Source organism: Microcaecilia unicolor, chromosome 1 (assembly GCF_901765095.1).
Source record: "Microcaecilia unicolor chromosome 1, aMicUni1.1, whole genome shotgun sequence".
NCBI lineage: Eukaryota > Metazoa > Chordata > Amphibia > Gymnophiona > Siphonopidae > Microcaecilia > Microcaecilia unicolor.
In genome coordinates this window covers 509455095-509480508 of record NC_044031.1, presented here as the reverse complement: position 1 = coordinate 509480508, position 25414 = coordinate 509455095, and the positions used below count along the sequence as shown (strand labels likewise).

At 43.7% G+C, this 25414-nt stretch overlaps 1 protein-coding gene across 1 annotated transcript in view; it reads right to left on the bottom strand.

Annotated features, from left to right (window-relative positions):
* The window catches only part of MCMDC2 (minichromosome maintenance domain containing 2), an 83712-nt gene that overhangs the window by 47967 nt on the left and 10331 nt on the right, over positions 1-25414 (bottom strand). Inside the window, exons 3-5 of the mRNA XM_030190162.1 lie at positions 23770-23829; positions 9727-9922; positions 320-442 (exon numbers count right to left, since the gene is read on the bottom strand). Coding sequence (XP_030046022.1) covers positions 320-442; positions 9727-9922; positions 23770-23829 — 379 coding nt within the window. The remainder of the gene's footprint in view (positions 1-319; positions 443-9726; positions 9923-23769; positions 23830-25414) is intronic.

Sequence of the window (25414 nt, the reverse complement as noted above, 5' to 3'; positions counted from 1 at the left end):
GGGGGGAGTACACAGGGAGTTGGGTTGAATCCAGCTGTTTATGTGTTGATATCTTCTAAGATGGGGGGGGGGGGGGTTAACGGTTTACCAGTTTGAGGGCAAGAGAGACATAAAACTGTTTCCAACCTAAAAGGTGAGGGGGGGGGGGGGGATAACTGGTTAAAAGTCTGACGACAAAAGATATTGTTGACTATTATTATGAGTACTATATTTTTCCTTTTTTATGTTTGTGAACTTTTTGAAGCTCTATTATTTGTAAAGTGTTTACATTGAATTGTCATCAATAAAAATGTTGAAACATAAAATGAATAATTCATACCACCAAGTACTCGGAACTTCATATCTTCCTTGAGAGGTGACGTACACAAGTTACACACAAAATCATTTCTTACTGTTGCAGACTCTGTTGCACCAGGAGTGTGTACTCTTATATACTGAAATCCTAACATGAACATTAAAATACACATTTTTATTTTCAGGAATACTTACAAAGGGCGTCAAGTATCTTAAATTCATTTCTGCAATACCATACACTGAGGACTGGATATTCAAAGGCATATATTTATTTATTTTTATTTATTGCATTTGTATCCCACATTTTCCCACCTCTTTGCAGGCTCAATGTGGCTTACAATACATCATGAATGGTGACAACATGAGAAAACATACATTTAGTATTACAGACGGATTTTGGGTAACGATGATAAAAACATGATAATATTTTAACAAGCTAATATTGTAAGACTGTTCTGGATGCTTTTTTTTTTTAATTTGCTGCGGTTCTATAAATGAGTCTCGCCATTTCATATGCAAAATGGACAAATCTGCTCATTCGTGAAAGGGATGTGGTTTAGGACACTATTGGGCTCATTTTCGAAAGAGATAGGCGTCCAAAAATTGATATAAGTCAGCATTTGGACGTTTATCTCACAGAAACATCCAAATCAGTATTATCAAAACCTTCTTTTGGATGTTTTTCTCTGAAGTCAGTCAGAAGAACGTCCAAATCTCAAGAGGGTGTATTCAAGGCGGGACTTGGGCGTTCCTAAGACTTGGACGTCTTTCAGCCATAATGCAACAAAGCAAAAATGTCCAGGACTAAATCTTAGACGTTTTGAGTTACACCTGTTTTTATTACGAATAAGGCACAAAAAAGTGCCCAGGATGACCTCCCCTTACTCCCCCAGTGGTCACTAACCTTCTCCCACCCCCCAAAAATGTGATGAAAAACATTACTTGCCAGCCTCTGCGCCACCCTCAGATGTTATACTCAGGTCCATCAGAATAGTATGCAGGTCCCTGTATTCTAGTAGTGGGTGCAGTGCACTGCAGGCAGGTGGACACAGCCCCCTACGTCTCCCTACCTGTTACAATTGTGGAGGAAACTGCAAGCCCTACAAAATACACCAAAAACCCACTGTACCCACATATAGGTGCCCCCTTCACCCGAAAGGGCTATGGTAGTGATGTACAGATGGGGGTAGTGGGTTTTGGGGGGCTCAGCAAAGTAAGGGAGCAATGGTCAGATGTGTACCTGGGAGCATTTTATGAAGTCCACTGCAGTACCCCCTAGGGTGCCCTATTGCTATCCTGGGATGTCAGGGGGACCAGACTACTAAAAATGCTGGCTCCTCCTACGTCCTAATAACTTGACTTTGGACGTTTTACACTTGGATGGGTTTTTTTTCTTCTGAAAATGGCCAAAAAACAAAGACGTCCAAATCACAAAACGTTCAAATCACAGGACAACCATAGTATTTTTGAACGCAAAAGATAGACGTCCATCTTTTTTGAAAATGACGACCTTTCCTGTTCGGAATTTGAACGTATTTGTAAAACATCCAAATTCTGATTTAGACGTTTCTTTTGAAAATGCCCCTCAATAACAACAAAGGGCTTACTCACCGACAAGCAGATTGGAAAAATAGCAGTATATCTTTAAAACATGGAAATACATTTATAACTTTAAATGTCCAGTTACAAGTGGCACTTATATTGATATCAGCTGTTATTTATTTATTTACAAAACCTTCTATATAACCTTGACAAAAAATAATTCAATGCAGTTAATTAAAAAAAATACACCACCACCTACAATCATCTCTTAAAGATTATGTTCATAATCTCTGCACACACATACATGCACAGAGACCTACAATGGTGTGTAAAAGTCTGGAATAGGTTGTTTGCAATGTGGTATTTCTGTATTGTTGGCATTCATTTCATTTCCTTTTTTGAGCAGAGAGGTGTGGTAGCCGTGTTAGTCCACTTTTAAAGGTAATCAATAGAAATAAAAAATGAAAAAGAAAATAAGATGATACCTTTTTTACTGGACATAACTTAGTACATTTCTTGATTAGCTTTTGAAGGTTGCCCTTCTTCGTCAGATCGGAAATAAGCAAATCTTGGTAGATGACAGTATATGTAAGTGAGACATCAAAGCATTTCAGTGACAATCTAACAGGGTGGGGTGGAGGTAGATGGGTGAGACAGGGGGATATGCATGGAGACAGGAGACTGTCAAACAAAGCAGTGCAATTTACAATTTTATGGCTTATAATGGGCTAGAAAGCCTAGATCTCTGTTAAGTCCTGTCTGGTGGGTGTCAAAATATGTAATCATTCTGACTTCAAAGGTCTTATGCCCCTGTATTGTTTTAAAGTTACCTTTCAGGATTCTGACCATAAAATCACTAGTACAGTGTTCTGTTTTTGTAAAGTGTTGTCCCACCGGCGTGGCGTCCTGGCTGGCAATGGCATTTTTCATGTGATGTCTGTGTAGGTTAAATCTTGTTTTTAGCATCAGGCTTGTTTCTCCAATATAATATCCTTGGTCACATTTTTTACACTGGATGACGTATACCACATTGGAAGATGAGCATGTGAAGGGTTCCTTTATGTTGAATATTTTTCCTTTGTGAATGACTGTGGGGTCCTGTGAGATGTTTTGGCATAGTTTGCAGCTGGATATATTGCAAGGATGTGTGCCATTCTCTTCTTTTTGAGTCTGTGTTGGGAGCTTACTTCTAATTACCTTGTCTTTTAAGTTGGGTGGCTGTCTGAAAGCTAGTACTGGTGGGGATGGGAATATCTCTTTCAGTAATTCATCCTCTTGGAGTAGAGGCTGTAGATCTTTTATGATTCTTCTTAATTTTTCCAGTTCTGGGTTGTATGTCACTACTAGTAAAAAAGGCCCGTTTCTGACACAAATGAAACGGGCGCTAGCAAGGTTTTCCTTGGAGTGTGTATGTTTGAGAGAGTGTATGTGAGAGTGACTGTGTGTGAGAGAGAGAGTGAATGTGTGTGTGTGAGAGAGTGAGAGAGAGTGTCTGGGTGCGAGTGTATCTGTGAGAATGAGAGTGTGTGCAAGTGTGTATGTGAGAGACAGTGTGAGAGAGAGAGTGTTTCACACAGATACAGTGTGTGCGAGAGAGAGAGTGTGTGTGTATGTGAGACACAGACTGTCTGTGAGACTGAGTGTATGAGACCAAGAGAGTGTGTGAGTGACTGTGTGACACAGAGTGTGAATGTGATACAGTGCGAGACAGTGTGTGTGAGTGAGAAAGACATTGACTGTGAGAGAGAGAGTGAGTGTGTGACAGAGATACCTCCCCCCCTCTGTGGTGTCAGGCCCCCCCACCCTCCCTCTCTCTGGTGTCAGGCCCCCCCTGTCTCTCTCTGGTGTCTGAGCGTTACTGTGCAGGACTCTGAGCTCTGGTTGTGCTTCAAGGAACTGACCAATCCTATTTAATAGAATGCACCTCCAACATTCTGAAGCCGAGAAACATTGTGTGGTTGGTCACTTCTGCTTGTGAGGAACACGGAAGTACGTGATGTCAATTCAGGAGATGGATACAGAAAGCAGGAATGCCTCAGCCATGCAGTCAGCTTCAGAATGTTGGAGGTGCGTTTTATTATATAGGAGGATGATCTGAAAATACAGAGTTTAAAATTGCTGTTTCTACCAGGTAGAATAATTTTTAAAGCTGTTTTAGTGATATTTAATTTAGATTTCATGATATTCATATGTATAGAAGGGGAAGGTTTCAAATAAATTAAAATGGTGTGCATTAAGAAACCAAACACAAAACCCTTTTGTCCTTTACCCCTAGTGAAAAAGGCCCTTTTCTGACACAAATGAAACGGGCGCTAGCAAGGTTTTCCTTGGAGTGTGTATGTTTGGGTGAGTATGTGTGAGATTGACTGTGTGTGTGTGTGAGAGAGTGAATGTGTGTGTTATTTTTGTATGTTTGTTGCTTGTGTGGAAGGTTGGTTTTTCCTTTTGTGTGTGTGTGTGTGTGTGTGGGGGGGGGGGGGGGGGGGGGGGGTGTAGCTCCTGTAAGCAGTTGGGAACCTGCCTGCCAAGTCGTTAATATGCCTGTGTTCTGGTGAGCTGTGTTTGCAAATTTGAACTGCATGTGTATTTGTCAGCATTCCTTGTTCTGTGGAAGGCTGCGTTTTGATGTGTTTTTTGGGGGGGGGGCGGGGAGTGGGGGTGGGGAGGAAGTTCCTTTAAGCACTTGGGTACCTGCCTGTGAAGTCGTTAATGTATGTTGTGGTTAGCTGTGTTTGCTTGTGGTTGGGGGGAGTGTGCCTTTTGAAGCTCCTGTAAGCACTTGGGAACCTCCCTGCTTGCTGTTTTTATCTCCATTTGTATTTGTCTGGTTTTCTGGTTGTGTGGAAGTGTGCGTTTAGATTTTGGGTGGGTTGGGGGTGCAGATGTCGAGTCAGTGGTTAGTTTTGTGTGGGTGGTCGTTTCTTAGGGTGGCAGCACATACTGGGAGCAGGAGCATGGGCATGGGCATCCAAATAGTTTTGTCCTTCCAGCGACGTTCCTCGTTTCTCTGTGCCGATTTTGGTTGGTTTTGAGTGTATGGGAATGACGGCTGCATTGGGGAGTGGAAACAGAGATTGCCCAATGACAATCCGATTTGTTGAGTGTCATTGCTCCGCCCTCAACGTCATCACGTTGTGACGCGGGGGCAGGGCAGACACTCATGCGATCTTGCAACTACAAATTTAGAACGTTGGAGGTGCCTTTTATATATAGAGATAAGGGGGATTCTGTCTGTGGCTTTTTTTTCTTTGTACTGTAGTAGATTTTCCCTGGGTGTTCTGAGGGAGGAGGCAATATTCTTGGAGATTATTTTGGACTGCCACAAGAACGGCCAAAATAACCGCCTTTTAAAAACGTTTATTTTTTTTTTAAACCTCGTTGCTGATGCCTAAACGCCTCAAGGGTACAGAACGAGGTCTGTAGCCGAGGTCAAGCAGTCCTCCAGAGGAAGAGTACAGGGAGAGGGACCCGGCCACCCGGGTGTGACACCCCACAGGGAATAAGAAGCCCCTTAGGACTTACACCCTGTAATAGAGATCCAAGTGTGGGTTCTCTTAACATTTACAACCCAACCTAGAAACCCCAAACGGGCCTACCAGACTGAGTACACTGCTGAGACTGAGAAAATACTGGTTAGTAGAAGGTCTGCACAGGCTACTTGTATAAGACGTTTTAGTGTTCTCAGTCTCCCTCTGCTGGTAGGAGTGCATAACCCAAGCGTCTTGAACGGTCTGGAGGATTGCTAAGGAATGTTTACTTTTTCCCTACTTAGGCACCAGGATGATATATTTATGGTCCTGTGATTTTCCATCTGTTTTCTGTCTAACCCCCCCCCCCCCTAATGTTTGTATTTGTCATTCCTTGAAGGAATGGATTCATTATCACATCTGTGGGCCAGCCTATAAAAAATGTATCCAGTCTGAATCATAGTTAGGATAATCTAGCAGAGACCAAGGTCCCTGCTGGTATTCTTCCTTGTTAACAAGCCATGCAAATCTAAAATTAATGACTAATTCTCTGACCAGTTGTGATTGGATTTATTTATAGAAATGCTATTTCCACAAGAGCAAATTCTATTCAGCACACTCTTCCCATGACAGTCAATTGCTCAACTGCTGGGGGAAATGTCTAAGCTCTCCGTTTAGCCTTTTCCACTACCCTCAGCAATGGTATGCTTAAAAAATGTTATTTGCTTACTTATTTGATATATTGCCATTTGATAGACAAATCACAGCTGTTTACAAGTTAAGTAACTCAGAGACAACATACCAATATCACAAAAAGAGTGATCTACTAAACAGTTTGACACACAGAAAGTAGAACATAAACAGGAAGGGGCACAAAAGTAGGATATAACCAGTCTTGAAAAACAGATGAGCAGGATGCAACAGTACACACCAAAGAGGACAAACATTCTAAGAGCATCCACAAGCCAGTTCCTTAGTCTCCTGGAAAACAAAGATAAAAGATCCAGGTCTTGACTCTAACTTTAAACTTGAGAATCAAGCTTTCAGTTCTTAAATTATGGGGTAAGGAATTCTAAGACCAAGCAAATTAAGAGATGAAGGTAAACATCAAATATTTAGGCTTGCGATTATGTTAATGAATAATTCTCAGTGTGATCAGCTTAAATTGTAGCCTTTATTTTACTGGTAATCAAATACTTGAACTTTAAACAGCCAGTTATACATGTAAAACTTAAATGATGCCAACAATGCTGAACTGAGGAACTGAGTTCGATTCCCAGCACAGGCATCTCCTTGTGACTCTGGGCAAGTCACTTAACCCTCCACTGCCTGCCACATTGAGCCTGCCATGAGTGGGAAAAGTGCGGGGTACAAATGTAACAAAAAAAACAAACATTGATTTCTATATGTTTATAAGAGATTCATTAATGTTACTTTCCATGATCACAATCAGAACATCACCATCTCAATTATATCCTTACTGTGCACAGGTATGCTATTATACTGAAAGAGCTGCAGCCAGGATATACTCATGCCTTCAGGGAAATTTGCCAGTCAAACAGGCACGTTTCTGGCTCAAATGAAACGGGCGCTAGCAAGGTTTTCTGCTGAGTGTGTATGTTAGAGAGAGTGTCTGTGTGAGTGACTGTGTGTGATAGGGTGAATGTGCAAGTGTGTGTGTGTGACTGAGTGGTTGCGATTGTGTATGTGACAGTGTGTGTGAGTGTGCAAGTGTGTGTCAGAGAGAGAGAGTGAGTCTGGGTGGGAGTGTGTCTGTGAGAGAGAGAGTGTGTGTGTGTGTGTGTGTGTGAGAATGAGGGTGTGCAAGTGTGTATGTGAGTGACAGTTAATGCACCACAGGCTCTGTGATATATGGTATGCCAGATAGCATGGGATCAGTACATGTAAGTTGATGCAGGTCCACCTTAAATAAATAAGAAGCTCTGAAGTTCCCCCCCCCCCTTGCCAATCACTCCCCATGATGCAGTCTCACTGATGCTACTTCTCTTGTAGCTTTGTGGGTGTCTAAGTTTGAAGGAGTGGTTTCGTGCCTAACTCACAAATGCCTTATAAGATGTCCTTTTATGTAATAATATAAGAACATCTGGCTTTGCTGAATGCTGTTAGAAACAACCTTTCTTTAGTCTCCAGAACTCTGTTCTTCTCTTGTTTCCTCGTAGTTGCACCCCTCCGCTATCATCTCGTGGTTCCGGCCCTGGGGGAGGGGGGGTGTAGGTGTGATTGTGTGCGGTCCCGGGGGTGCGGGGCATTGTGGTTGCTGTATCTGTGCAGTTTCACTGATATTGGTGAGGAGCTTGTTGCAGCCGCTCTGCGTTTCCAGTGAAAGAAAGGGGGGTGGCGGTGTTGATGTTGGCGTTGGGGGGGGGGGGGGTGTCGTTGTGTGTTGAGGCGTGGGAGGGGGGTGTTTGATGTGGCTGGGATTCTGCTGTCTCCCTTTGTTCCCCCAGCAACCATTGCTCTCAATCGGGTCTTGGAAGTACCTGCTTGCGATGGTTTCCTTGATTGTAGGAAGCGGGTGGGGGAGTCCATTGTTTCTCTCCGCCTTTAGTCTCCTTCTCTGCCTTTCTGTTGTTTCTCCTTAGCTGGCTTGTTCCGCGATGCGTCTTTGGTGACGTTTCGCTTAGCAACGGTTTGTTTTGCTGGTTTTCGGCGATCCGATTTGTTGTGTGTGATTGCTCCGCCCTCGACGTCATTACGTTTGACGCGTGGGCGGGGCAATCAGGCATGGGTGAATTTCGGGTTTCACCACCATGCATGTGGAACGTTCGGAGTTGTTGAGGCTTCCTAGAACGTTGGAGGTGCTGGCAATGATGGATTTGACACTAGAGTAGATTGAAATCCAGATATGGCCTTTGAATAGGCCAAGTATTATTAAAAAAAAAGAAGACAAGGAATGAAAACAGGTGAAGGATAAAATAACAGAGCAAAAACCTAAAAATAAAACTGTCATTAATTCCCAGGAAGTATAGTTGTTAAACAAAATGGTTCTGAATATGGGCACTACCATGCATTTTGTTTATTAGCGAGACAAAAAGATGAATATGTCCAAAGCTGAATTAAGACAGCAAGCATAAAGTGTAACACACTTAAGTGGGGCTATCTGGGGATATTCAGCAGCATTTAACTAAACTGTAGCGCTGAACATGCCAACTGCCCATGCTAAAACTAGGTAATTTGTGGGCAGTCCAAGGGTAGAGCAGAAGCTTAGCCAACTGGCAGCCATTTTTACTCCGCTAAGCAGCTGAATAGGAGGACCTAATATTTTGCAGGGAGCTCAAACACTAGTCTGAATATCGGCTGGTGTCCAGATGCTGACCAAATGTGGTACCAAGCCACCACCACCCCTCCTTACCACTCCCCAGAAGTACACAGCCCCCCCTTCCGATCCTTCCTCCCCCCCAAGACAAGACCCCCCCCAGCCCCTACCAGGTCCATATCCCCTCCCAAATCCACCCCCTATCAGGATAGGACCCCCCCCCAGTGAGGCAAAAGAGCCAGGAGCAAACCGCACTCGCTCCTGCCCATAGTGGCTGCCTGAAGAAAATGGCTGTCACAACCTCTTACAGCAGCCTTGTGATATTACTGAAGTACTGCAAGGCTGCTGCAGCTCTTTTCTATAGGCAGCTGCTAGGGCAGGAGCAAGTAGGGTTTGTTTCTGCCCCCTTCACCTCACTGGCCCATCAGGGACTTCAGGTAGGCAGGGGGAGGGTAGAAAGGAAGGGATGGAACACCTCTTCTTTATGGGGGTCCTGGCTGATATTCAGCTGGGGCCTGCCTGCCTTGTGTGGGTCCTGGCTGAGCACTGGCAAGGGATTCACATAAGCACTGACAGCCAGTACAACTACATTTAGCTCCACATATTCAGTGCTTGTACCCAGATGTGGCCCAGCAATGAATTTCCAGTGCTAATTCTGCCTGCGTTGTTCAGTGTTTAGAAAAATGCAAATTTCTAGGATTTTCAGGGGCCCTTTTACTAATGCGCACCAAAAAAAAAGTGCTGGTGTAGGCGTGTGTTTTGGACGGGTGCAGATCCATTTTTCAGCATGCCTGGAAAAGAGGCCTTTTTTTGTGGCCAAATATGGACGTGCAACAAAATTAAAACTAGTACACGTCCATTTTCAGCCTGAGACCTTACCGCCATCCACTGACTTGGCGGTAAGATCTCATGCGCTAACTGGGCTGTAAGCATCAGCACGTGTAAACTGCTGCTTACCGCCAGGTAAGCGCCACGCGGTAGAAAATATTTTCTATCACGTGTTTTGTACACACATCAAAAATGTAATTACCACACAGCAGATGGGCGCTAGTTCCAATCTGACGCATGCTGGACTTGCGTAGGTGCCTATGCGCCTTAGTAAAATGGCCCCTCAGTTTTGATACTGACTTAGCATCTATTTTTTACCTTCAGAAAATGGACACGATTCCTCAGAACAAAGAAACCTTGCGCCTTGTGTGTACTTAGTTACTGTTGTCATTGCGATTACAATTCCCTCCAGCATATAAAATCTCCGAGATGAATGATCAAATGGAAATTCACACAGACTGAGCAAATAACAAGGCAGTGATGGCAAATGTGTTAATTTCAACTCTACTTTAATCTAAAGAGAAAAAAAATTGAACAGTAGTTTTAAAATATGTGGCATAATAAAATTAAGTGTCAGTAGTCTTGCAATGCTAGTATAAAACAGAAGAACAGCACATGAATAGCTTATGGTATTATTTAGGTCTACCAGATTTTATAGTCCATTTACTTTCTTTCAGGTTTTAGAATAGGTAAATTCTCCAGTCACACCTCTTCCAATAGTGTCTCTCTCTGGACTTGTATACCCATTATATTTTCTGGATTGTACACTGTTACGATATTGTACCATACGGCATTTTTTTGTGTTATATTTTGATTTGCATTTGTTCAGTCTCTCGCTATGAGACGGAGTTGACCAAGCTTGTCTGTGGTTTTGTTTTTATAATTTATATAAATATGTTTTGATTATGTACTATGTAATTCTTTTAGATCATGTTTTTGCATTTTGCTTTGCTGTAAAATGTATTGGGTAATCCTTTGATGGACTAAAAAGGCAGTATAAAAACTCCAGATTAGATTAGATCATGTCATGCAATTGTGTGTATTAATTTTGGGTCACTGGTGATTTAATATCTGTGAACCATGAGTGATTTCCATGTTGCTTTTTGGTCCAATTATACATTCTAAAGAGTAAATATTAAGCACCATTTTATTAAAAACAGAACATTAAATAAAATGTAACAAGGAGGTCATTCTTCCCAAAGCCAAGATGAATGTTTTAGATTTGTTACTCTGTCATTTTACATGTTTGTTATTTTTGTTTTTCAGTGTAACCCTGAATTTCCCATCTAATCCAGCTGAACAGGATGGGGGGGGGGGGGGGGGGGCTGATATGCCTAATCATGTGCAGAAAACACACAATATTCACTTAGAACCCACACAAAGTGCCTTGCACCTCCCCACGAAAGCAGGGAATAGCTGCTACTAGGAGAACTCAGGGACAAACTCTGTTCAGTGAAGTCACTTACCTGTAAACAGGTATTTTCAGAGAACAAAAATATAAATAGCCTTACATATGGGTGACGTCATCCAAGGGAGCTAAGTGCAGGAACACTCTCTCCAGCTTGTTTAGAACAACTTTTAAGAATGTTAACACCACACGTGGGCAAGCGTATTATCATTTACAGCCTGTTTAATTTTTAAGCAGATACAATTCAACTCTAATAGAAGGGGAGAAACCTGCTATAGCAGTGGTTCCCAAACCTGGTCCTGGAGGCACCCCAGCTAGTCAGGTTTTCAGGATACCCATAAGAACGGCCATACTGGGTCAGACCAATGGTCCATATAGCCCAGCATCCTGCTTCCAGCAGTGGCCAATTCAGTTCACAAGTACCTGGCAGAAACACAATTAGTAGCACCATTTCACGCTACCAATCCCAGGGCAAGCAGTGGCTTCCCCCATGTTCATCTTAATAGCAGGCTATGGACTTTTCCTCCAGGAACTTGCCCAAACCTTTTTTAAGCCCAGATTCACTAACTGCAGTTACCACATCCTCAGACGAGTTCCAGAGCTTAACTATTCTTTGAGTGAAAAAATATTTCTTCCTATTTGTTTTAAAAGTATTTCCATGCAATTTTATTGAGTGCCCCTGGTCTTTGTACTTTTTGAATGACAGAAAAACCGATTCACCTTCACCCATTCCACCTCAATCATATCCCCCCTCAGCTGTCTCTTTTCCAAGCTCGTCTTTCCTCATGTGGGAGCAGTTCCATCCCCTTTATCATTTTGGTCGCTCTTTTTTGAATCTTTTCTAATTCCACTATCTTTTTTTGAGATAGGGAGACCAGAATTGAATGCAATACTCAAGGTGAGGTTGCACCATGGAGTGATAGAGGCATTATAATATTTTTGGTCTTATTTTTTATCCCTCTCCTAATAATTCCTAGCATCCTATTTGCTTTTTTGCCCGCCGCACACTTGAGTGCTGACTCCTAAAGTGGACCTTAGCATTAGATATGTATGATTCGGATTATTTTTCCCAATGTGCATCACTTTGCATTTGTCCACATTTAATTTCATCTTCCATTTGGATGCCCAGTTTCCTAAGGTCTTCCTGCAATTCTTCACAATCCGCATGTATTTTGACAACTTTGAATAGTTGTGTCATCTGCAAATTTAATCACCTCACTCTTTGTTCCAATTTCTAGATCATTTAAATAAAATAGCACAGGTCCCAGTTCAGATCTCTGCAGCACTCCACTATTCACCCTCCTCCATTGAGAAAAATGCCCATTTAATCCTACCCTCTGTTTTCTGTCCAGTAGCCAATTTCTAACCCACAACAGAACATTGCCTCCTATGACATGACTCTCTAATTTTCTCAGGAGTCTCTCATGAGGAACTTTGTCAAAAACTTTCTGAAAATCTTGATACACTACATCAACTGGCTCATCTTTATCCACATGTTTATTCATACCTTCAAAGAAATAAAGCAAGTTGCTGAGGCAAAACCTCCCATGGCTGAATCCATGCTGACTCTGTCCCATTAAACCATGTTTGTCTACGTGCTCTGTAATTTTATTCTTTAAAAGGAGTTTCCACTATTTTGCCCGGCACTGAAGACAGGCTTACCAGTCTGTAATTATTCGGATCACCCTGGACCCCTTTTAAAAAATTGGTGTCACATTAGTACCTGAGGCCTGGAGGGTGGCCAAAGACAACAACAGGTTACAGATCACTAGCAGCAGATCAGCAATTTCATGTTTTTTTTTCAATACCCTAGGGCAGTGATGGCGAACCTATGGCACGCAGAGCCCTCTCTGTTGGCACGCGCGCCGCCCATCGCCTCAGCCCATTCCAGCCCTCCCTCCCACCCACCCGGCGTCAAGCATTCCTTCCTCCCTCCCTCCCACCCGGCACCAGCCCGCCCAGCCTCCATCCCTCCCTCCGAGCACGAAATTTAAAAGTCTTCCCTTAAGGCAGTGTCAGCAGTAGCAGCGAAAAGCGTGTTGCTGGTTCAGCGCGCCTTCAGCCTTCCGTCTCTCAAGCTCTGGTCCTGCCCTCATTTCCTGTTAGGGCGGGACCAGAGCTTGAGAGACGGAAGGCTGAAGGCGCGCGGAACCAGCAGCACGCTTTTCGCTGCTACTGCTGACGCCACCTTAACCCCGACAAGGGAAGACTTTTAAATTTCGTGCTCGGAGGGAGGGATGGAGGAAGGAATGCTTGACGCCGGGTGGGTGGGAGGGAGGGTGGCCTGGTGCTTGGGTGGGAGGATGGCCTGGTGCTGGGTGGCAGGCCTGGTGCTGGGTGGGAGGGAGTCCTGGTGCTTGGTGCTGGGTGGGTGGGTGGCTGGACATTTGTGGCTGGAGGGGAGAGGAGGGTTGCTGGACATGGATGGAGGGCAAGAAATGAAGAAGAAAAGAGGAAAGTAAAGAAATAAATGGAAAGGAAGCCTTGGAAACGGAGTTAAGAGAACAGGTACAGAGCAGCAGAATCAGCGACTAGGACCAATATGGATAGAAAAACAAAATCACCAGACAACAAAGGTAGAAAAAATCATTTTATTTTCATTTTAGTGTTTGGAATATGTCCAATTTGAGAATTTACATCTGCTGTCTTATTTTGCACTGGGTATACTGGAGCTGTAACAACTTACAGAAATGATTTATAATGAAAGAAAATCACGTTATTTTTTTCTCCTATACTAGTATAATATTTTCAATGATGTCTGTTTATATGCGCCATGGCTGGTGTAAGGGGGTGTGGCTATCATAGGGGTGGAGTCATATGTGGTGACCCGGCCCATAATGAGTACCGGCACTTCACGATAAATAATTAGATTTTGGGTTGCTGTTTGGGCACTCGGTCTCTGAAAGGTTCGCCATCACTGCCCTAGGGTGTATACCATCTGGTCCAGGTGATTTATCACTTCTTTAACTTGTCAGTTTGGCTTACTACTTCTTCCCTGAGATTTCTTTCAGTTCCTCTGCATCGTCACCCCTGAAAACCATTTCCAGTACAGGTAGATATTTTACATCTCCTTCTGTAAAGACCGAAGCAAAGAATTCATTCAATCTCTCTGCTATGGCCGTGTCCTCTCCAAGTGCTCCTTTTACTCCTTCCTGATCTAACGGTCCCACAGATTCCCTTGCAGGCTTCCTGCTTCTGATATACCTGAAAAAAAGTGTTACTATGAGCTTTCTTCATATTCTCTTTTAGCCTTCTTTATCAGTGCTTTGCATTTGGCTTGACAATGCTTATGTTTCTTATTTTCTTCATACAGATCCTTTCTCCATTTTTAGAAGGATGTTCTTTTGGCTCTAATAGCATCTTTCACCTCACCTTTTAACCACGCTTGCTGTCATTCGCTCTTTATTGGAGGGCTAGAGGAGTAGCCTAGTGGTTAGTGCAGTGGACTCTGATCCTGGGGAACTGGGTTTGATTCCCACCGCAGCTCTTTGTGACTCTGGGCAAGTCACTTAACCCTCCATTGTCCCAGGTACAATTAAGTACCTGTATATAATATGTAAACCGCTTTGAATCTAGTTAGAAAAATCACAGAAAGGCGGTATATAAGTCCCATTCCCTTTATTCCACCTTTGTTAATTGATGGAATACATCTAGTCTGGGCCTCCACGATGGTATTTTTAAACAACGTCCACGCCTGATTCCGAGTCCTAACCTTTGCGGCTGACCCCTTCAGCTTCTTTTTAACCATTTTCATCATTTTGTCATAGTCACCCTTTCGAAAATTAAAAGCTGCTACAGTAGATTTCCTTAGTGATTTCACTCCAGATATCAGCTCACATTTGATCATGTTATGATCACTATTTCCCAGTGGATCCAACTCCATTACCTCTATGCCCCACATTTCACTAAAGATTAGATCCAAAAAGCTCCCCCTTTCATTGGTTCCTCAACCAGTTGCTCCAAGAAGCAGTCATTTATTACATCTAGAAATTTTACCCCCTATCACTCCCTGATGTAACATTTATCCAGTCAATATTAGGATAATTGAAATTACCCATTATAATAATGTTGCCCAATTTTACAACTTTCCTAATTTCTGTAAAGCGAAGATACTTACCAGTAGCAGGTATTCTCCGAGGTCAGCAGGCCGATTGTTCTCACATGTGGGTCGACGTCCGCGTCGGTCCAGGAATCGGCATTTTGCAAGCAAAATATAAACAAAGTTTTGCCAGAGTCTTCTGGTGTGCGTGCAGCACGCATACGCGGACTTTCCCGCCCACCGCGCGAGCGTGCCTCCTCAGTTGAATCAAAAAGCAAATAAAGAAATAAATAACAACTCCAAAGGGGAGGTGGGCAGATTTGTGAGAACAATCAGCCTGCTGTCCTCGGAGTATACCTGCTATTGGTAAGTATCTTCACTTTCTCCGAGGACAAGCAGGCTGCTTGTTCTCATATGTGGGGTATCCGTAGCATCCAGGCTCACTCAAAACAATGAACATTGGTTAATTGGGCCTTGCAACGGCCAGGGCATAACATAGATTGACCTGAAACCATACACTGAGAGTGCAGCCTGGAACAGAACAAAAATAGGTCTAGAGGGGTGGAGTTGGATTCTAAACTCCAAACAGATTCTGCAGCACTGACTGCCCAAACCAACTGTCGCGTTGGGTATCCTGCTGAAGGCAATAGTGAGATGTGAATGTGTGGACTGATGACAACGTTGCAGCCTTGCAAATCTCTTCAATGGAGGCTGACTTTAAGTGAGCCACTGATGCAGCCAAAGCTCTAACATTATGAGCCGTGACATGGCCCTCCAGAGTCAGCCCAGCTTGGGCATAAGTGAAGGAAATGAAATCTGCTAGCCAATTTGAGATAGTGCGCTTTCCGATGGCGACTCCCCTCCTGTTGGGATCGAAAGAAACAAACAACTGGGCGGACTGTCTAAAGGGCTTTGTCTGCTTCACGTATAAGGCCAATGCTCTCTTGCAGTCCAAGGTATGTAAACTGCTTTCGCCAGGGCGGGTATGAGGACGGGGAAAGAATGTGATGGAACTCCGGCAAAACCTTTGGCAGGAACTTAGGGTGCGTGCGGAGGACTACTCTGTTGTGATGAAATTTGATATAAGGTGTATGTACTACCAAGGCCTGAAGCTCACTGACCCTACGAGCTGAAGTAACAGCCACCAAGAAAATGACCTTCCAGGTCAAGTACTTCAGATGGCAGGTATTCAGTGGCTCAAAAGGAGCTTTCATCAGCTGGGTGACTTTGACAAAAGCAAACCTCTCATAAAGCGAGCAACTAAAGGCTGTCCAGAGATAGGCTTACCCTCTACACGACGATGCAAAGCACTAACAGCACTAAGGTGAACTCTTACGGAGTTGGTCTTGAGACCAGACTCTGACAAGTGTAGAAGGTATTCAAGCAGGGTCTGTGTAGGACAAGAAAGAGGATCTAGGGCCTTGCTGTCACACCAGATGGCAAACCTCCTCCATTTGAAAGAGTAACACCTCTTTGTGGAATCTTTTCTGGAAGCAAGCAAGACTTGGGGAGACACCCTCTGAAAGACCCAAGGAGGCAAATTCTAAGCTCTCAACATCCAGGCCGTGAGAGCCAGAGACTGGAGGTTGGGATGCAGAAGCGATCCTTCATTCTGAGTGATGGAAAACATTCCAATCTCCATGGTTCCTCGGAGGACAACTTCAGGAGAAGAGGGAACCAAATCTGACACGGCCAGAAGGGTGCAATCAGGATCATGGTTCTGCAGTCTTGCTTGAGTTTCAGCAAGTCTTCTCCACCAGAGGAATGGGAGGATATGCATACAGAAGGCCTGTCCCCCAGTGCAGGAGAAAGGCATCTGCCGCTAGTCTGTCGTGGGCATGAAGCCTGGAACATAACTGAGGGACCTTGTGATTGATCTGAGTGGCAAAAAGATCCACCGAGGGGGTGCCCCATGCTCGGAAGACCTTGCGGACTACTCCCATGTTCAGTGATCACTCGTGAGGTTGCATAATCCTGCTCAACCTGTCGGCCAGACTGTTGTTTACGCCTGCCAGATAAGTGGCTTGGAGAAACATGCCATGACAGTGTGCCCAAAGCCACATCTGGACGGCTTCCTGATACAGAGGGCGAGATCCGGTGCCCCCTTGCTTTTGGTGTAATACATGGCAACCTGATTGTCTGAATCAAAATGATTTGGTTGGACAGTCGACCTCTTAACGCTTTTAGAGAGTTCCAGATCGCTCTTAATTCCAGGAGGTTGATCTGTAGACTTTTTTCCTGAAAGGACCAGGCTCCCTGAGTGTGGAGCCCATCTGGTGGTGGGAGGCGGGGTGGTGGTTGGGAGGCGGGGATAGTGCTGGGCAGACTTATACGGTCTGTGCCCTGAAAAGGACAGGTACAAATCAAAGTAGGGTATACACAAAAAGTAGCACATATGAGTTTATCTTGTTGGGCAGACTGGATGGACCGTGCAGGTCTTTTTCTGCCGTCATCTACTATGTTACTATGTTACATGAGCTCCCCGCCCCAGGAGAGATGCATCCATCGTCAGCACTTTTTGTGGCTGAGGAACTTGGAATGGTCGCCCCCAAAGTCAAATTGGATCAAATAGTCCACCACTGAAGAGAATTCCGAAAGTCGGTGGACAGTTGGATTACATCCTCCAGCTTGAAACCACTGGGAAGCTAGGGTCCATTGAGCTGATCTCATATGTAGATGTGCCATGGGCGTTACATGAACTGTGGAGGCCATGTGCCCCAGATGTCTCAACATCTGCCGAGCTGTGACCTGCTAAGACGCTCGAACCATGGACACCAGGGACAGAAGGTTGTCCGCCCTTACCTTGAGGAGATAAGCTCGAGCTGTCTGAGTGTTCAGCAGAGCTCCAATTAATTCCAATTTTTGGACTGGGGTGAGATGGGACTTGGGATAATTTATGACGAACCCCAGTAGCTCCTGCACCTGAATAGTCATTCACATGGACTCCAGAGCACCTCCCCTTCATCCATGTGCATGTACTTCTTGTCTTCCCTCCACTCCATCCATGCCCAGCATTTCTCCTCTCTCCCTTCCCCTCCATCCATGTGCATCTCCTTCCTTTGTCTTTTCTTCCCTTCATCCTTATCCAACATTTCTCCTCTCTTCCCTGCCCTCCACTCCATCCATCCATGTCCAGCAACTCTCCATTGTCCCCTGGCCTCTCTTCCATCCACCCATATCCAGTAAATTTCCTCTCTCCCCTTGTCCCCGCCATTCATCCATCCATGTTCAGCAATTCTCCTTTCTCCCCTGCACTCCCCTCCTGTCCAGCAATTCTCCTCTCTCCCCTGCCCTCCCCTCCAGCGATCTCTTCTCCCCCCACCCTCCCCTCCTGTCCAGCGATCTTAGTTCTCTCCCCCCCTGCCCTCCTCTCCATGTCCAGTGATTTCCTCACCCCCTGCCTTCCCATCCATTGTCCAGCGATTCTCCCTGCTCTCCCTCAGCTCCCCGACAACCCTCCTCGCTCTCCATTCCTTCCTCCCCCCCCCCCCGCGCGTTTAACCATTTTACGTTTCTTCCTCCATCGCCGGCAGCGCTGCCATTCATTCTCACAGGCAGCTCCACTCCCCTCTGCCGCGTCCATCTGGCCCTACGTTACGTAAACAGGAAGTGCATCAGAGAGGGCCGGATAGATGCGGCAGAGGGGAGCGGAGCTGCCTGTGAGAATGAATGGCAGTGCTGCCGGCAACAGAGGAAGAAACGTAAAACGGTTAAACGCGCGCCGGGGGGGGGGTAGGACGGAATGGAGAGCAAGGAGGGCAGGGAGAATCGCTGGACAATGGATGGGAGGGCAGGGGGTGAGGAAATCGCTGGATGCAAGGGACGTGCGGCGCCAGGCCCCCCCTGGAGGCCCGTGGAATTTTGTCCCCCCTGTTCCCCCCTCTCAGCGGCCCTGGGTTAGTTAAGCTTAACCTTTATATGACCCAGTTACTACAATTACTATCTTCAGCCCCCTTTCAATTGCTAAGCTTGGTAGACTTGCACAGTCACTAAAGTCTACCATGGTGCCACATGACCCTCTCCCTGCTTGCCTTACCAAACGTTTTTTTTTTACCTGCTTCCATACATCCATTCTATGGTGACTCTCAGTCTATCTACAAGGAAGGTCCCCAGACGTTGGAAGACTGGATATATTTGCCCTAAAATCAAGGATCCTGTCTGCTCTGCTGTCGATCCTGCAAACTACTGGCCAATAGCAAGCCTTCAGTTCTTGGCTAAACTTACTATCTGGATCGCTGTTCCTATGTTGTGAAAACCTTGCACTCTGACTCCCTCCCTTCATCTCTTGTTGGGTGTTCCACAAGGCTCTATCTTGGCCTCCTTACTTTTCTAGCACCCCTTCTGTCTCTAATCAATTCCCTAGGGTTCACAGCACTTCCTTACACCGATGACATTCAGCTACTTTGCCCTCTTGACCCTTCTAATACACTGGAGATTTTAACTCTCAAGTTTTAAATTGGTACAGATTACTGATTGGTTATGGTCTAATAAACTGGTCCTGAATCCCAACAAATTTAATCTTCTCCTGTTTATAAGGGATACTGAAATTTCCCCCAGTGCTCCATTGCTACTCTATGGTGCTCCTGTTCATTTGGCTATGAGTACTCACATTCTCGGTGCTGTCTGACAACAAACTTACTTTACATCAGAATTTATCATATACCATCTCATATAAATTTAAATTAATTTGTTCCATTTGACCTCTCTTACCTATATCAGCCCTCAATGTATTAGGTCACTCTCATTGTTACGCAACTTGATTACTGCAACTCACTCTACAAATTCCTTACTTTAAAAGGCCTCCGTCTGCAACTTGCTCAGAATACAGCAATCAAACTTATACATGGTGCCCAAAAATATGATTACATCACCCCTTTATCACAGTCCTCTCATTGGCTCCCACTTTCTTACCTACAAAATCTTACTTCTTATTTTCAAAGTCCATTCCATGGGTGAACCCTCATTCCTATACTGTCTGTTGTCTGATTTATGTCCTAACACGATGTCTCCACTCTGCCACGCAGCACGGCTTGATAGTTCCTACAGTTAGAGCTGTTGTTCATGCTAGAATTCGACGATCCGCTTTTTCAGTACAAGGCCCAGAGCTCTGGAACCAGCTTCTGGAGCATCTCAGACTTAATTGGAAAGGTTCAAGGTAGACATTAAAACCAATCTTTTTGGAGAAGCCTTCCATTCCCCTTTCTAATGTCATTCATAGTCTCTTACACCATGACCTCTGAAATGACTTCCCCATCTAGTTTGTTTCCCGCTCCCCCACTTTTCCTATCATGATTATTGTAGTTCTCCCCCTTTTCTCCTTTCTCTTTTTCTTATTAGTCTGTAAGCCACTTAGCTGGCACTGCTGATGGGCAGGGTAGTAAGCTCATAATAAACTTGAAACTTAATAAAAAGTGATAACAAGCGAAACATGAACTTGTGACTTATATTTGGGTCTTGGGGTGGGGTGGGGGAGTTGGATTCTAACCCCCCCCCTCAAAAAAGATTTTAAAAGACTGTCTGCCAAAACAGACTGTTGCATCAAGAGTGTCTTCCAATCAATAATGGGATGTGAATGTGCGGACCAAAGACCCACATTGCAGCTCTGCAAGTTTCCTCTATGAAGGCTCATCTCAAGTGGGCTACTAGGCCACAGCTTCAATATTATGAGCTATGACAAGACCCGTCACAGCCTGAGAATACAATGAAGGAAAAGCAGTTTGCTAGTCAACTAGAAAGTGTTTGCTGTTTGGCAGCCTTCATCCTATTTTGGTCAAAAGAAACAAAAATCTGGGTGAACTTTCTATGGGTTTCAGTCTGCTTTAGATAGAAGGCCAAGGCTCTCTTGCAGTGTGCCATGCGCTTTCACCTTTATGGGCATGAGGTCTTGAAAAATATTGCTACATCAGTTGACTAGTTGGAATTCTGACACTACCTTAGGAAGACACTAAGATGTGTGCGCAGAACCCACTCCATTGTAAAAATTTGGGTAAAGTGGATCAGCTATTAGGGCCTGGAACTCATTAATCCTATGGGCTGAAGTGACTACCACCAAAAATAGGACCCTCCAGGACACATAGTTCAGGTGACAAGTATGTAATGGCATGAAAGCAGCAGTCATGAGCTGGGTTAAGCCAATGCTGAGGTCCCCTGACATCACAGGAGCTTGATGGGAAACTTTAATAGAAACAAGCTCTGCATAAAGTGTTTAAAGTTAAGACAAAAAACCCTGTTCATGTCAATATGTATCAGCTGTCTTTATACAACTATTTTTTAAAAATCTTTTAATGTTTTTGACCTGTCAATCATCCAGGAAAATGCTGCACTTCCTATATGCATACCAAACCACAATATTGTGTGAAGGTTTAGAGGCTGTATCTTGCTAAGGACATAAAAAGGCGTGAAGCAGTTCAGAGGAAGGTGACAATTATAGTATGGGGTTTTAATCAAAAGACATATGAAGAGAGACTTGAAAACCTGAATATGTATATCCTACAGAAAAGAAAAAGAGACAGGGGTATTATGATACAGATGTTTAAATACTTGAAAGGTATTTGTATGCAAACAAACTTTTCCAGAGACACCGCTGAGAATGGCAGATCGTGTGGTATAGAAAACTTTTTAAATAAATAATTAAATAAGGAAGAACAGAACTACAGGACATGAATTGAGGGTGCTGGGTGTTAGACTTAGGAGCAACATCAGGAAATAATTTTCACGGACAGGGTAATGGATATCTGGAACATCCTCCCAGTGGAGATGAAGACAAAAATATAATCGAACTGAAAAAATGTATGGGCTAAACGGAGGATCCATTTATAGAAAATTTTAAAGTACCTCATGATAGTTGATGTGTTATGTTGTGTAGAAATGGTGCTTAACGCCAGTAGTTGTCTGTGTCCCAAAAATGACAGACAGATCAACACCAAGTAAGCATATTTTATTCCACCTTGTTAGGCAGACTGGATGGACAATGCAGGTCTATCTGCCATCATTTATTATGTCACTATATCTCTGCTAAAGAATTGAGAAAAAATACCCTCAAGTCAAATGGGACAATACAATGCTGGCTATGCTTATGATCTTTTCACCAAATTTCCAGTCTAGCTTATAGTTAGACTTAGATCCCACAGCCAAATACCCTTGTCAAATATCTTGTTTCTAGTTATTGACAGCAGATATCCTAACTATCAGTGAGGGGCATCCTAAAATAGCAGCTGGGGCATTATATGAATTTACACTGGTGTGTCTGGAGATAAAAAACAAAACCGCAATAAGGAAACTAAGGACTTGATTTACTAAAATAGTACTATTATGTTACCACCCACTAAACAAGCTAACATTAAGCAATAAGAGCTATTTACTAATGATGCTTGTTAATGGTGTTAGCTCATGCCAATGCTAGAACACGTTAGTAAATCAAGCCCTAAGGACAGTGGCATAAATTCTGCTCAAGAAGATGGTGGAGGAAGGGGGCCTCAAGGAAAAAAGAGCCCAATTACAGCTGTTTCTGGACCTTCCATTGTTGGCTTACCTCACTCTAGGAGTACTTTCAAAATCATTGCTTGGAGATCCATAATTTGAACTTTTGGCACAGTCTACTCATCCATATCATCAGCAAGTAACAGGCTTCACTTTAAAGGAGTCCTCCTTTACGTGAAGCCTGTTGCTTTCTATTGATGTGCTGTCTTCAAGCAAATGCTGGTGTATTAGACTTGTGGTTTTACCCTAGTTCACTGCATTGGTAATTCCCACATCTACTTTTGCCTACCTTGTTTTTTGTGGGACTGCTTGGTTTTCTTTTTGCTATTGGTCCCCTAAGAGATCCCTTATGTCTGTCCCATGCTTTCCTGAATTCAAATACTGTCGTCTCCAACCCCTCCACTGGGAAGTTGTTCCACACATTCACCACCCTTCCCGTAAAGAAGTATCTCCTTAGATTACTTATGCCCTCTTGTTCCAGAGCTTCCTTTCAGTTGGAGACCTGCCTTCTGTGCATTTACCACGAGATCCCATAGACTAACTATAACACTTTGCCGCTCCACCCTGATTCAGAAAGGCATCTTTATTACTGTTTGCTTAGATCTTTTTGTCATCCCAGACCTTTTTGTAACACTTTGTAACACCAATTGTATCTGCGACCCTGGAACGGCTTTGCCATAACAGGTCTTTGTAAGCCACATTGAGCCTGCAAATAGGTGGGAAAATGTGGGATACAAGTGCAATAAATAATAATAATAAATAAATATTTCCACAGCATATCTCCTCTCAGTTGTCTTTCTTCCAAGGTATACATATTGAGGTCTACTTCCAAGATATACATACTGAGGTCTATGACTGTCTCTAGATGCTTTATGATGAAGACCACAGACCATTTTAGTAGCTGTCCTCTGGAATGACTCCATCCTGGTTACATCTATAAGAGGTTGTTTGCTTACAGTGCATAATAATGCAGTTACTGTATTTTATCTGCTGCAGGGCCCATTTTATTCCAATAGGTTTTGCTGCAGATGAGTGATGATGTTATAGGGTGTTAACCATTAGCAATGACTCTCTTAGAGTCTTTGAGACCTTGCTCAATAAAATTTTGCCAGAAACTGAAAATAAAGCCAAAAACAAGGAACTGGACATGGATATAAAAATTAGCATAATTAGACAAGATGTGAAGCAAATGATGGCTTGTCACATCTAAGGTAGTTATTCTTTAATAGTGGCACAAAATCTGTTTTTTGCAAGTTCTAGAGGTTAAGAGAAGCTCCTCAGGGTTGACACTCAATTACTTTATTCAAGATGCTTATCTTTAGAAAAATAACTATATGTAAAGAGCAACACAATATGAAATTAGATAAATTTTCAAGAAAAAAACATACGCAAGTTGTTTCATTTTGACGACAAGTTGCAAAAACTGTCAGCTTACCTGAGTTTCTGTCTGTAACTGTGGAATTAATGATAATGTATGGATAGATCTAGCACAGACCTGTAATTTAGAAAACAAATCTAAATTCACAAAATAACACTGAGCAGCATACATAGGTTTTTTAAAGCTCTTTCTACATCTATCGCTAGGTAAAACAGTCCTTTATTTGGAAGGGGAAAAGAGTTAAATTATTCTACTCTATCCTTTCTTAAATAAACTCTGGTCCGACAATGGGGAATTCAAAAAGTAATCTAACTCCAAAATTTACATAGGCATAGAAGGTGAAATGTCGTCATACTTGATGATTTCCTCTCTTTTAGTTGGGCCATACAGTCCTAAAGAAGTGGTTGCAATCCCCTCCTACTAGCAGACAGGGGTGTAGCTAGGTGGGGCCACAGAGGCATGGGCCCCCTGCAGAGTTAGCCCGGGCCCCCTACTTTCACCCACCGCCAACCCTCCCCCGCCGCCGTTGTCAGGTACCTTTGCTGGCGGAGGTCCCCAACCCCTGCCAGCTGAAGTTCTCTTCAGCACCGGTCTCCAGCGCGTTGCTGATCTGGATTCTGTTTCTGTGAGCCCTGACATCCTGGTTGGGGACCCCCACCAGCAAAAGTACCTGGCGGTGGCGGGGGGGAAGGCTAAAATGTGCCCCCTCACCTCGGGCTCTGGACCCCCCTCCCACCGAAGTCTGGCTACGCCCCTGCTAGCAGAAGGAGGTAGAGAAAAATCGATCTCTTCCAGTGAGCTCATTGGTATAACTTGCTGGTAGATAAAAAACATAAGAACATAAGAGTAGCCATACTGGGTCAGACCAATGCTTCATCTAGCCCAGTATACTGTTTCCAACAGTGGCAATCTGAGGGCAAGCAGTTTCTTCTCCATTTCTGTCTCAATAGCAGACTATGGACTTTTACTCCAGGAACATGTCCAACCCTTTTTAAACTCAGATACACTAACCAATTTTACCACATCCTTCAGCAAACAGTTCCAGAGCTCAACAATTTTCTCCTGTTTATTAAGTATTTCCATGTAACTTCCTTGAGTGTCCCCCATTCTTTGTACTTTTGGAATGAGTAAAAATTTGATTTACTTCTACTTGTTCTACACTTCAGGATTTTGTGGACCTCAATCATATCTCCCCTCATCAGTCTCTTTTCCAAACTAAAGAGCCCTAACCTCTTTAGCCTTTCCTCATATGAGAGGAGTTCCATCCACTATCATTTTGGTTACTCTTCTTTGAACCTTTTCTAATTCCGCTATATCTTCTCTGAGATACAGTGACCAGAACTGAGTGCAATACTTAAGGTGCAGTTGCACCATGGAGCGATATAGACATAGTATTTTTGATCTTATTCCATCATTCCTTTCCTAATAATTCCTAGCATCCTCTTTGCTTTTTTTGGCCGCCGCCATACACCAAGCAGAAGAAGATTTCAGCATTTTATCTACGACACCTAGATCTTTTTCTTGAATGTCAGGTTACTGATTCGGATTATTCTTTCCAATGTGCATCACCTTGCATTTGTCTATATTAATTTTAATTTGCTATTTGGATGCCCAGTCTTCCATTTTCCTAAGGTCTTCCTGTAATATTTCCCAGTCCAGACATGTTTTAACAACCTTCAATAGTTTTGTGTCATCTGCAAAT